The 12,564-nt window shown below is 50.4% G+C and overlaps 1 protein-coding gene across 2 annotated transcripts in view; it reads right to left on the bottom strand.

Annotated features, from left to right (window-relative positions):
• Positions 1-10,448: 10,448 nt before the first annotated feature.
• Positions 10,449-12,564, bottom strand: part of sik2b (salt-inducible kinase 2b) — a 42,336-nt gene continuing 40,220 nt past the window's right edge. For both annotated transcript variants that reach the window (XM_076036069.1, XM_076036070.1), the window contains 2 exons: positions 12,256-12,344; positions 10,449-11,166 (listed from right to left, as the gene is read on the bottom strand). In XM_076036069.1, coding sequence (XP_075892184.1) covers positions 10,512-11,166; positions 12,256-12,344 — 744 coding nt within the window. In that variant the 3' untranslated portion in view covers positions 10,449-10,511. The remainder of the gene's footprint in view (positions 11,167-12,255; positions 12,345-12,564) is intronic.

Here is a 12,564-nt window from a genome sequence, read left to right as displayed (position 1 = left end):
CGTGATAGTATCACGAAAGAACGTCAAAGTTCCTCTAAATAACGTGATAGTTTTACTTTGTAACGTGAAAAACCTACGTTATAACGAGAAAGCTTTAGGTAATAACGCGAAAATTAACTCGAAATTGCTAAAACTTATCACGAAATAAAAATTAGAATGACTTTATTTGTCCCACATTGGGGAAATTTGCAAATAGCCTGATAGTTTCACGAAATAAAGTGATAGTATCACGTTATTGGGAAAGAAAAAATATTTTTTATCACGAAATAATGTGATAGTTTCACGTTACAACGTGATACTGAGTCCTTTTTTTTTTTCTCTCTCACTATGGCAGCAATGCGCTTCCGTTCTGTATCAAGAACTCGAAAAAGAAAAGAGAGGAATGAAACTCCACACACCCAATAGCACCCGGTGCGACAGAGAGGAGGTGAAACCCCAGCAGCGTGTCCCGGGAGGGTAAATACTTATTTTGGCCCCTGTTGTCGTCTCGGCACTCCTTTCATGTGCCTCCCCGTGGAAAACACGCAGTGAGAAAATGTGAGATTCATCGGTGCGGTGTTTGCTCGGCTCCGACCTGGCAGCAGCAGCTGCTGCCGAGATGAAAGCACCGCCGGGGCTCCCGTGGACTGTTTGAGCTGCAGGGGGAACCGAGCAGAACATGGCAGGAACTCACACCTGACCCTGCTCCACCTCATCACCAACCCATCCCCTACCCATCCCATACCCCGACCCTACCCTGAGACTGCTACTTCTTCTACTTATTTATTTTTATCTACTTTTTCATATTTTTGTTTGTAAAAGGTTCATCATTTTCAGTTTGTTTTTGTAAATAAAGTGTGGTTGTAAAAAATCTTCTTCTCCTCCTCCTCCTCGTCCTCCTCCTCCTGCCTTCTTCTTCTTCTCCTTTTTCTTCTTCTCCTCCTCCTCCTCCTCGTCCTCCTGCCTTCTTCCTCTTCTTCTTCTTCTACTTCTCCTCCTCCTCGTCCTCCTGCCTTCTTCTTCTTCTCCTTTTTCTTCTTCTCCTCCTCCTCCTCCTCGTCCTCCTGCCTTCTTCCTCTTCTTCTTCTTCTACTTCTCCTCCTCCTCGTCCTCCTGCCTTCTTCTTCTTCTTCTTCTTCTGCGCCTTCTCCTCCTCCTCCTCCTTCTGCCTTCTTCTTCTTCTTCTTCTTTTTCTTCTTCTCCTCCTCCTCCTCCTCCTCGTCCTCCTGCCTTCTTCCTCTTCTTCTTCTTCTTCTTCTACTTCTCCTCCTCGTCCTCCTGCCTTCTTCTTCTTCTTCTTCTTCTCCTCCTCCTCCTCCTCCTCCTCCTCGTCCTCCTGCCTTCTTCCTCTTCTTCTTCTTCTTCTTCTACTTCTCCTCCTCGTCCTCCTGCCTTCTTCTTCTTCTTCTTCTTCTTCTCCTCCTCCTCGTCCTCCACCTGCTTTCTTCTTCTTCTTCTTCTTCTTCTTCTTCTTCTTCGAGAGAGAATCTCAATACTATAGTTTTCTTCTTCTACTGCAGCACAACCAAACTGTAATCAGCTGTGATGGAAACATCTGCCAACTGTCCACACTTTAAATCACAATAACCACAATGGTATTTTCTACATTTTTCTTTATTTTTCTCTGTGCTGAAAAACATATTGAACAGTGACCCTGAAGCTGAGGTACTCTGAAATAACCTCCCTGTGAAATATCATTCAATGGCTCTGCCTTTACCTCTGGATTCTCCAGTCTGCCCGGGAGTTTGCCTCGCACCACTGCTTTCCCCACAGGTTCCAAAACCAATTACGCCATCAATTACGGGCGACGAGGCTCAAGGTGCGAACACCGAACCAGAACAGGAAGAACCGGCTCCTGCGGGCGGCCGCTCGATTACTTTTTCCCAACAAGAACACTATACGAGTCTTTCATCGACCTCAGACAGGCGTAGGAAGAAGAAGGCGGGGTAGGTTTGGGGCCCGTTTGGTGTCGCGTACCGTTGAGCCACTAAATGGTGATGTGAGGCAGATTGTGTGCCAATGACTGTGTGTCTGTTTTGTTCTTGCATTCTGGAAAAACAAAAGCAATCCAAAGAAGACAGAAGACAGAAGACGCTGCTCGTCATCAGGGAGGAGGAGGGCTGCTGCTGCTGCTGCTGCTGCTGCTGCTGCTGCTGCGGTGGCGGCTGCTGCTGCTGCTGCTGCATTCTGGCTGAAAAACAATCTGAAAAATCAGCACACTTCAGTCTGCGCAGCAATGTGCTTCAAAAATAAAGATGGAATGGGTGGATTCTTCGTGTTGTTTTTCTGCCAATTCTGAACATAAATAAATAAATAAATAAACAAACAGACACAAATCAGTCAGTTAGGAGCAGCAGTCTTACCAGAACTGGGTGAACGAGACAAAGAGCAGCGCAGCAGGGTTATCTTGCAGCCGATGCCACCCCTGCTCCACTACACACTGAGAGCAACTTTGCGTGTTCACCCTCCCAAGGCTTTCCTCCGTCTCTTTTTACAGGCCTCCTCCTCCTCCTCCTCCTAGGTACAGCCCCCCCATCCCCCCGTCCACTCCCTGGGGGGCCAGGCCCTCGCGACTGCACACCCCTTCCAAGCAGCAGGAGCAGGAGGAGGAGGAGGAGGAGGAGGAGGAAGAACTGCCCCCCCCCTTTCAGCTGCGTTCTGTTTCCCTTCAACCTGAAAAAAGACAGGAAAAAAAAAAAAAGGAGTCATCATTAAACTGTGATTACTTGAGAGCCGGGAGCTAATCTGTCTCCCCCCCCCCTGCCTAACCCCCGCCAAAATCCAGCTGCAGTAACGGAACAGCGAGGAGGACCCCCCCCCCCACCCCCCACCCCGCTCTGATCCAGTTATTTGGAGGGATTTTCAGCAGCAGCAGCACTTGACGGCGCTGAGAGCCTTGACGTCAATGCAGCTGCCTCCCAGGACTGTGTCATTTATAATGAAAGCAGTTGGAGGAGCAAAGCCGCACCCCCCCCCCCCCCACCCAACCCCCACAATCCCTCACACGCACACGTACGCACACACACGCACACACAGTGAGGTTAGACACCCGCAGGGTGACAAATGACAAACATCAGTCGGAGAGAAGAAAAGATGTTTTCCTCACACACACACACACGTCTTCCTTAAGTCACCTTGTCACTTTGTGCACGCACGCGCACGCACACGCACACACACACACAAACACGCACACGCACGAGCACACACGCACACGCACACACACACACACGCACGCGCCTCCTCCTCCACCTCCTCCTCCTTCTTGTGTCACCTCCAGGATGCTGCATTGTGGGTTTATAAACTGCACAAACTCGGCTCCGCTTAACACACACAGCAGGTTCAGGTGGAGTTTATGATTCCTGACTGCTGCCACTGCTGCGTATTTATTTAGTCCTTTTTATTATCGGGGACGGAGCCCCAGCCTTCAGAGCAGCCCTGGAACAGAGCGGCTCTGTCGTCAGGGCAAAACTATCCAACTGAAATTGTTTATTAGCGTCCTGCCGCGTGTTGGAGCCCCATTTCAAAGCCCTTCATCAAACTCCAAAACTCACCAAACTTTGCACGCAAGTCAGAACTGGTGAAGAATTTTATTAAAAAAAAACTCACTTTAAGTCCTACAATTCACACTCGACAAGCTTCACTCACAACAAACAGGAAGTGCGCGATTTGCATTAAATGTACGAACGAGACCTCTTCCAGTACATAATAATTCACCCGCTAAACCAGCATCGAAACTGCTCACATTCTGAGGTCCAGATTGGTGAAGCGTTCCACAAACACGAGGAACGAACCCGCTTGGGCTCTACAGCGCCACCGACATAAACGCAAAGATAAATCACCTCGTTTGCACAGCCGGGGTGCAGAAAGCTTATCGAGTGGTTTTATGGTGACGACGGTATCGGCAGGGGTCGGCAGGGGTCGGCGGGGGTCGGCGGGCCACTGCAGGCCACAGCGGGCTCAGTCCCGTGAATGCTGCTTGCAGCTTTAGATTTTCTTCTTTAATTTGGCTGCACTCTGTCCTGGGATTTGGGTCTCTGTCCATCTGCCAGTGTGCACGGCCTGAGGACCAGAGACACTCGGAGCGATGACTGCAGGCTGGTGAAAGCTGGCCTCACCCCTGCAGCATCCCGACTGCTCACCTGCTGAATTCTTCACTTATTCATTTCTCTTCCTTGCTGCATTTCAATCAGTTATTTTTCTGGGGGGAAAAAAAAATCACATCTTGCCACCAAACTTCCCCTCCTCATCCCTCCCTCCCTCCCTCCCTCCCTTCCGCCTCCACAGCTCTAATTCTGAGCATTGCTGCGACCCCCCCCCGCACCATCCGAAAAGACGCAGTAAGATGTTGTCATCCTCCCTCCCCCTGTTGTCATGGCGACCGGCTGATGTCATTAGAGTTACACTCGGGGCCCCGATGAGCGAGCGGCCATCAGATATTGTGATATTTCATGGTGCCGACAGCAGAGAGAGGGGGAGGAGGAGGAGGAGGAGGAGGAGATCTGCCTCAGTCTGTCCTTGTGTCAGTTTCCCTTCCTTTGTCTGCCGAAGGTCTCGTTCAGCAGACGCTGCCGCCGAGTGCAAAACTATAAATATCTACTTCCGAGTGGAAAAGGCTGAAGCCCTGTTGAGAAACATGAATACCCCCCCCCCCCACACCCCCCCACAGGTCAAATCTCTCTCTCTCTCTCTCTCTCTGCAAGTCCCGAAAAAGTTTTGGACTTCGGTATTAATGGGTCAATAGAGCATGCGGATCAGAACCAGCTGAGACACAGCCCGTGGGAATTTTTTTTTTTTTTTTTTTTTTTTGCTGCAGTACCTCGAGTGGCCACTGGATATTGCCAGCCCGGAATCCAGTTCTTATAATACATCCATGGTTTCCAGTTTCATTTTGGCCTTTTTGGCAAAGGGTGGGATCAGCCAACGGGCCCGGGCGCCTGATCCTGAGCTGAAGCGAGACCCCGGTTTCTCCGAACTCACTCCCCCCCCCCCCTCCCCGCTGCATTAGATGGATTAGCTGTTCTCTGTCTGAGTGGGCTGATTGGATTGACAGGTTCTCGCCGCGCCACCCAACCCCGCCGCCGTGTACAACAAGTACGGGTCGCCCCTCTCGTCGCGCATTTGCGGAAACCTGCAATCTTCTCCGAGACCCTCCCTCCTCCCAACGACAATAGATGGACAACACGTGTCTGTGTGCTGCTTCGTGTGGCGACATCGGGTTGTTCGGAAGACGGTCAATCCAACTGCTTTTAGCCAAAACCTTCCACTGTTGCCTCATAGCCCCAAAGCTGCGCTTGTTCCATGTAGTCTCTTGCAAGTATGAGCGCACTCTGTTCAGGCCGTTTTGTTTTTTAATTTTTCAAGTGACCCGCAAACGCACGAGTTGTTTTCAGAGAAACAAGTTTGGCTGACAAATTCCATTTTTACTTCATTTTTCATAAAATATTTTCAGTTTTAACCATTTTAGGGACAAAAGTAATGTGATTAAATAAAATTATTATTAGAACTAAAAGTCTAATGGTGACTAAATGTACAAACACTTCATCAGGGGTTTGTACAAAAATCCGGTTGCATAAGGGTCTCTTAAAACCCTTGTAACACAGGATGTGAAAAAGTTTGGGAGCAACTTTCTTTGGCTTTTACTCCTTGTTTAGTTTGGTTGTTTAGACGACGGACGTTCGCTGAGCACCAGAGTTTAAAGCCCCCACAAGGCAGCGTGACCGATGAGAGCGTCGCTGAACGTGAAGTTTCACCACGTCCGTTTTGGGCTGATCAGAATATGACCGGACCAATCAGTGACCTTTGAGCACAGAGCTGAACGTGGTTCCGTTGGGATAATGAGACGCTAGCAATAGCGTCGCATTGTTACCGAGCAGCTGCACCGGCTTTTCACCAGCTGTTTTTTTTTTTTTTTTTTTATTTCCCCTTTCAAGCTAAAGGCCGTGCCCTCTCTTACGCTAAAGCCTCTCTCAAGCTCACCGAGGACACTTTCCGCGGAACGCGCGTCAAACACGTCTCCGTTCAACTCGTCGAACTGGACTGCGCACAACACTTTCAGTGAGGCCAACGCGTTTCCCGCAGCCGCCCGCCTCAGCTCGGGATGAAATAATCTCGGCGTCAGCGATGACTCAGCGGTTTATATGAAGCACTTGGTGTGATTCATCCTCCCAGCCTATTAACCCACGCCTACAGCCAGCGGCCCTGGGTCTCCGCCGGGCGGATGCAGTTTGGGCCCGAAGGATGATGTGCAGACGAGTGCAAATTTAAAAAACAAAAACAAAAAAAAAAGATGTTAGTGTGTGTGTGCTCTTCAGCCCACTTTGTATCGGTAAACACACACACACACACACACACACACACACACAGCACAAAGACCACCCACATCATGTTTCATGTTCCATAAACCTTTTTTAATCTCAACAGCAAGTTAGCTTATGTGTGGTCAACATCAATCAAGGTAAATATAAAACTGGATTTCTATTGATAGAATGATGTTTGTTTGTTTGTTTTTTATCAGCAGGAGGTGAAATTGTCATACTTGAAACACGTCCACTAGAATCTTCACGACTTTTGAGTCTTCGACTAGAGAAATATTGCTATAATACTTTGAAATGGCATACACTGATTGACCATCGAGGAACAGAAAGAAAAAAAAAAAAAAACAAGAGAAGAAAAAGAAAAGAAACACACGGCAGAGAAGAGAGGCTGAAAAAAGAAGCTCCAGAACTCCACACGGTGGGTCGTACAGGGAAACTTCTGAGGGACTTTGGTTTGTACCTTTGAAAAAACAAAACAAAAACAAAACCCGACATGGTTCTACTTTCATTCAGAAGAAAAACAACACTTAAAAGAGAATGAGCATAAGAAACGATGAAAGGGGGTGAAATCGGAAACGACGGCGTTCTTCGAACCCTCAAATTTTTAGATTGAAAAAAAAATAAAATAAGATAAAACAAAGGAATTCATAAAGGCACACTGAACACTTCACGTTCAACACAAAACTCATCGCCGCCGCGGCGCGCTGATCCAAACGCCTCCATTATTGTTTGGGAAGGGGAGAGGAGGAGGAGAGAGGGAGGGTGGGGGTTCCTTCGATCACCTGACACCTGCTAGACCAGGCGTGGGCAAACTACGGCCCGGGGGCCCACATGCGGCCTGTTAAGCTTTTCAATCCGGCCTGCCGAACTTGAAGAAATACCATCAACAGTGAGCAATCAATAAAATAGCTGTAGTTAGCTTCTTTTTTTTCCCCCTGTTTTTGAGAACCATTTCAATAAAGAGCGAAATATTGTGATTTTCTTGGAACCGATTGTGTTCCTTTTCAATTGACTTGGGTCATTAAAACACAGCCATCTGCTGCTGCTCCGCCCCCGCCCCTCTGTCAAATTTCAGAACCCATTGTGGCCCACGAGTCCAAAGGTTTGCCCACGCCTGTGCTAGAACCTCCCCCACTCTCTTGCTAGCACCCCCCCCCCCCACCCCACTGTCGTCAAAAGTGCTCCAGTATTTAACTTCCACAGATTGTCAACCCCCCCCCCCCAAAAAAAAATAAAATAAAATAAAATGAAATAAAAAAATAAAATAGAAATTCACTCCACAATCAAAAGAAGGGAGGTTTGGGTCAAACTAGGGTGTGGTCCCATCGCTGCTGCTGCTGAGCTCAATGGGGACGTGGGCGTGTCCCTCCACGCTCGCGCCTTGCTGGTATCAGGGTGGGACAGGACCTGATCGGCAACATGCGCCGACGCTGTGCCTCTGCCAAGTGTTGACGGGTCGAACAATTGCTTCGAAAGCCGGATGATCAGAAGGTCTGACTCTTTGTTCTCTCATTCCTCCCCACTGTGACAAATGTTTTGAAAATGACAAACATTTTTCCCGGGCTGAAGAAGAGTGCGAGGCCGCAAAATTTGAAATTGAATTTGAGTCGTGATGGATTTGTTTAATACTTGTTAACATGTGGTGGTTAAAGGGGCATGGTGCAGGAAGAGGATTTCCTTTCCATTTTTTTTAAACTGCAACTAAAAACACAAAGAAAAGAAAAAACCACCACAAAAAAAAACAAAACCTAAATACTTCTTCTGCTAATTTTTTCCCATTTCTCGAGCCAATCCTTTATTTCGGCAGGTTAATCAGATATCTGACAATCAGTCAGTGTAGGCAGGGACTGTGAGCAGCTGAGTATTAGTGGTTAGTTGGGCTAGTCGGCACAGCAGCGAAGGTCCCTGGCATGCTACCAACACTTATTAGCTCAACCAGTAGCTGGGCGTCGCTACGGCTGCTGTAGCGTCGCTACCGTCTGGCAGCCAGTCGGGCGACTCCCTCCAGCGTGCCGTGAGAAAAGAAGGTCGCCGTCATGTGAATGTCCGCGCATTACAACATGAACATCGAGTTCCCACAAACTGATGGAGCGGCTTTGAGACCTCCACCACGGCCCTTTAACACAGACAGCACTTATTTAATCAGGAGCTGCGGCTTTAATCCGCTCTATTTCTCGTTGTGGCGTTTTCTCTCCCCCTCGTTAAGTCTCGCCGGCGACCGCGACCTCCGCTAACCCCTGACCCCCCGACCTTTGAACCCTCGCCATTCGTCTGCAAAGCTGTACCTTCCGCACATTTTTTTTTGCGAGGCGGCCCGTAAAAGTGGTCCCAGACGGCGCCTCGCCGCTCGGCGGACCGCGGAGGGCGCCCTTTGTGATGTCACAAAGGCGGCAGATTTCCAGAAGTGTGTTTTCCGAGCGCAGCGGCGTCCTAGAAAAAAAAAAAAAAAAAAAAGAGCTACAAGTGCGCGCTGAGGGGAAGGGAAGAGTTTGTGTTACTTCAGAGGGAGACGTACAGTGTTCAAATCATGTGACCAATCTTGAAATTGTGCAAACATGTTCACAAACGCGCACACAGACACGCACGCACGCACATACTCACGCACACACACACACACACACACACGCACGCACGCACGCACGCACAGCTGTCTCCAGGCTTGCTGCCCCCTGCTGCACTGGCAGGGCGAGCGAATGAGCGAGTGAGAGATTATCTCTTGGTTACATCATCATCATCATCATCATCATCATCATCATCGTCATCGTCATCGTCATCATCATCGTCAGGCGACGTCACCGCCGGCCAATCAGAGTCCGCTGTACAGGTGAGGCTTCCGTCAGAGTCCCTCCACATCAAGGATTAATATTGCTTCAGTATTGCCACAAAAATAGAATAGTATATATATTTATATATATATTTATATTCATGTAAGTCGACGGCCTACGCTACTTCGCAACCTAACACGTGTTGATTACACACCAGGCCCTCATTTATCAGTCAAAACCCCGGCAAAAAGTAACTGCTAACTGTCCCCGATGCAACTGTGGATTGTGAAGTCAAGCGTGTGTGTGTGTGTGTGTGTGTGTGTGTGTGTGTGTGTGTGTGTGTGTGTCTGTGTGCAGAAACAGAGGCGGAGTAGCAGTTCAGTAGTGTGAGAGGAGACTCAGCATCAGTAGTAACAAGTTATAAATAACAACACAAAAATAAAAACGAGGAAAAGAAAAAAAAACAACCCCCAAAAAGGTCGTATTATTTGCGTCACATCGTCTGCGTAACAACTACAGAATCGTGTCTCGGAACTTCTTCTTTTTTTAAGCCGACCCAAAAGGGGGAAAAAAAAGGGAGGAGAAAGTGGCACCAACGCAGCCGTTTGAAACGCTGAAAAAGTCACCAGCCAGTTGTTGCTTTTTTACCAATGTGGCAGAAGTGTGTGTGTGTGTGTGTGTGTGTGTGTGTGTGTGTTTTCCTTCCCGGAGCAATACTGCGACTGCTAGTGTTGAAGCCTGTGAGCGTGTGTGAGCGACTCACACACTGGTCTCTGTGGTCGCGTGGAAGTCGCCGTGATAAATGAGGGCCTGAGAGTTCTGTTTTTGAGCCGTTTCGGTTTCTCTGCTGAAATTTAGAAAAAAAAAAACAACCCAACCAAAAAAAAAAAACAAAAAAAAAAAACCACACAAACCTTTTTTCTTTTTGTATTGAAAGAAGCAGTCTCTTGTTGTCGACGTCGCCATGACGATTGGGGCAAAAAAAAAAAAAAAAAAAAAGGAGAAAGAAACGGGCACAGCCGGCCATTGTCCTCTCAGTTGCCAGTCAGTCTGTCTGTCCGTCCGTCCGTCCTGTGAGTTCACTTCCCAACCCTCCCAAGGTGAAGGTGAAGTTGCTCTCGTCGGGGCGGGAGGCCCCGCCCTCTGCGGAGGGGGGGAGGGGTCACCAAAGTCTGTGCCGTCTGGCTCCGCCCCCCCCGGCCGCTGCCAGGGTGGGGGTGGGGGGGGGGGGGGGGGCGAGGGGGAGGATTTTGGTTGTCTGAGGTTCAACAACAACTGCAGGAACAAACGTTTCGATTCGTCGTGCAAAAAAAAAAAAAAAAAAAGAGTGAACGCGTCTCCGATCCCCAGTTGCTACGTCAACCCCCCCCCCCCCCCCCCCCGACAAGCTCCCCTCCCTCACCCCCCACCCCCCCGCGGTGCTTGGACACTAATACTGCTTCCCACTTGACCTTCAGTTGACCAGGACGAAGCCGTGCTGCTGCGAATCCACCGTCTCCATCATCTCGCTGTCCACCAGGGGGCCCTGCAGCTCGCCGGCCCCGCCCTCTCTGGAAGGGAGCGGGGGAGGAGGAGGAGGAGGCAGCAGCGGCGGCCCCAGGAAGGCGGGGTCCAGCGGGAACTCGTACTGCTCGGCGGGGAGACCCAGGAGCTGCTGCTGCTCGCAGCCCGTCGGGTAGCCGAAGCCCAGGCCGGCACCTCCACCACCACCCCCCCGCCCCCAGAGGGGTCCTGGAGCGGCGGGTGGTGGGGCGTGGTGGTGGAGGTGGGAGCCCGGCGGGGGCATGTGCTGAGTGTAGTGTTGGTGGTGGCTCATGTAGGATTCGTAGGGTAGCGCCTCGCCCGGCTCCATCAGCGGGCTCAGGCTGTAGGGGGCGGCGGCCTGAGGCGCCGCCACCTGCTGCTGCTGCTGCTGCTGCTGCTGGGAGGGGTGTGACTGGTGGGCTGTCGGCATGTTGGGACCCTGAGGGGACGCATGGGCCGCTGCCGCCGGGTCCAGGGTGGCGCCGCCGGCCGGGTACGACGCTTCAGCTATCTGCATCTGGTTGAAGTAGGCCTGCAGGCCCACGCCCTGCGACTGCTGCAGGTACATCCTCTTCTGGTTGAGTCTGCTGGTGTGGGGGGGGGAGAGGAGCTCAGGAACTGCCAAACTCATTGCTCAGGCACTATAACACAGCGGGCAACTCGGCTCGGTACGAACAGGAGGAAAAGAAGCTTGCAGAGATGCATGCGGAAGCACTGGTGGGCGAAAAAGTGTTCAGAAAAATGGAATAAATAAAAGCAAAGTGTTTGAAATGTTACGTTTTTGAACATGAGGAGGTAAATCCTGCTGTCCCTGATCACATCGGCAACTGGGTCGGTTAGCCAGGTTAGCCAGGTTAGCCTGGACGTACTGTCTTGCGGGAAATCCCGCTCATCCGCCTTGTCAACGGCCCAGAGAAAGCGTTTCCGTCCAGCTCCGAATTAGAGGAGCCAATCGGCTTGCGCCGAAGGCAGGAAGTAGCCGCCACTAGCGGCTCTCGAAAAGCTGCCGGCTGGCTTGATGAAGCAGCTCAGGTGTTGAGTGAAAAAGAATTTTTGGATAAAGCGAATAATGAATGGAATTAAACATGTGTTCCCTTTACTTCCGACACCCTCAGGCCAGAGTTCAACGCCGTATTCTAGTTGAGCACTGATGTGTGGCTAAGGCGAAACTCGCTCAACAAAGCAGCTGCTCCACTTGATGGAACAGACGGAAGGCTTTCTCGGTTTTCGGAGTCGCTCTTCCCACTTTTCCCAAACACTTTCTCTGGGCTCTTCACCAGACGGACGACTGAGACGGACGCCAAAAGACTCGGGAAATGTTCGGGCCCACGTCTGCAGCGCGCGGGTCAAAGCGCGCTGACAAGATTGAAAGCTCTTGTCGTGACAGCGGCCAGGCTAACCAGATGATGGGATACAGAGAGGAAAAATCTCTTCCCGACTCTCATCTATCAGCATTTCTTTCTTCAACATCTTTTACAGAGATCGATTGCAAATAATTTTTTTTTTTTCTTCCCCCTTTCCACCTGCGGTTCTAAATATAATCCCCCCCGCAGCTGCGATAGGTCACCAGTGCAGGCCGGACAGGAGAGATAAACAGTGGAAGCGACTGTTAAAGGGAGGAGAGGGAGGAGGTGAGGGGGGGGGGGGGCACGACGAGGTGCAGAGTCAGTTACCTGTGTTCCTGCAGCTGCTGCTCTAAGCTTCGAGGGGCCTCCTTACAGAACAGCTGGCAACTAGCGGGACTGTTGGCCAACACGTTGGCCTTTCGGGGGGGGGGGCAGAAGAGAGATCGGGGCGGTCGTTTAGGGTCATTGTTGAAGAAAAAAGACAAATCAAACAAACCAAAAAGACACCGCCGAGGGCTAAATGTACGGCGGCCGAGAGCTGCAGACGCTGCAACGCTGGACTCGTTCGTCGTCTCTCTAACCACCGCTGAATACAATCGCAACCCGCGGATCTCCTGGAAGGTTGCTGCAGTGGGT

Source organism: Nelusetta ayraudi, unplaced genomic scaffold, assembly GCF_046127955.1.
Source record: "Nelusetta ayraudi isolate G7.1 ecotype Tasmania unplaced genomic scaffold, CSIRO-AGI_Nayr_v1 ptg000048l, whole genome shotgun sequence".
NCBI lineage: Eukaryota > Metazoa > Chordata > Actinopteri > Tetraodontiformes > Monacanthidae > Nelusetta > Nelusetta ayraudi.
The sequence above is the reverse complement of the archived record's forward strand: the minus strand, read 5'-3'. Positions and strand labels throughout refer to the sequence as shown.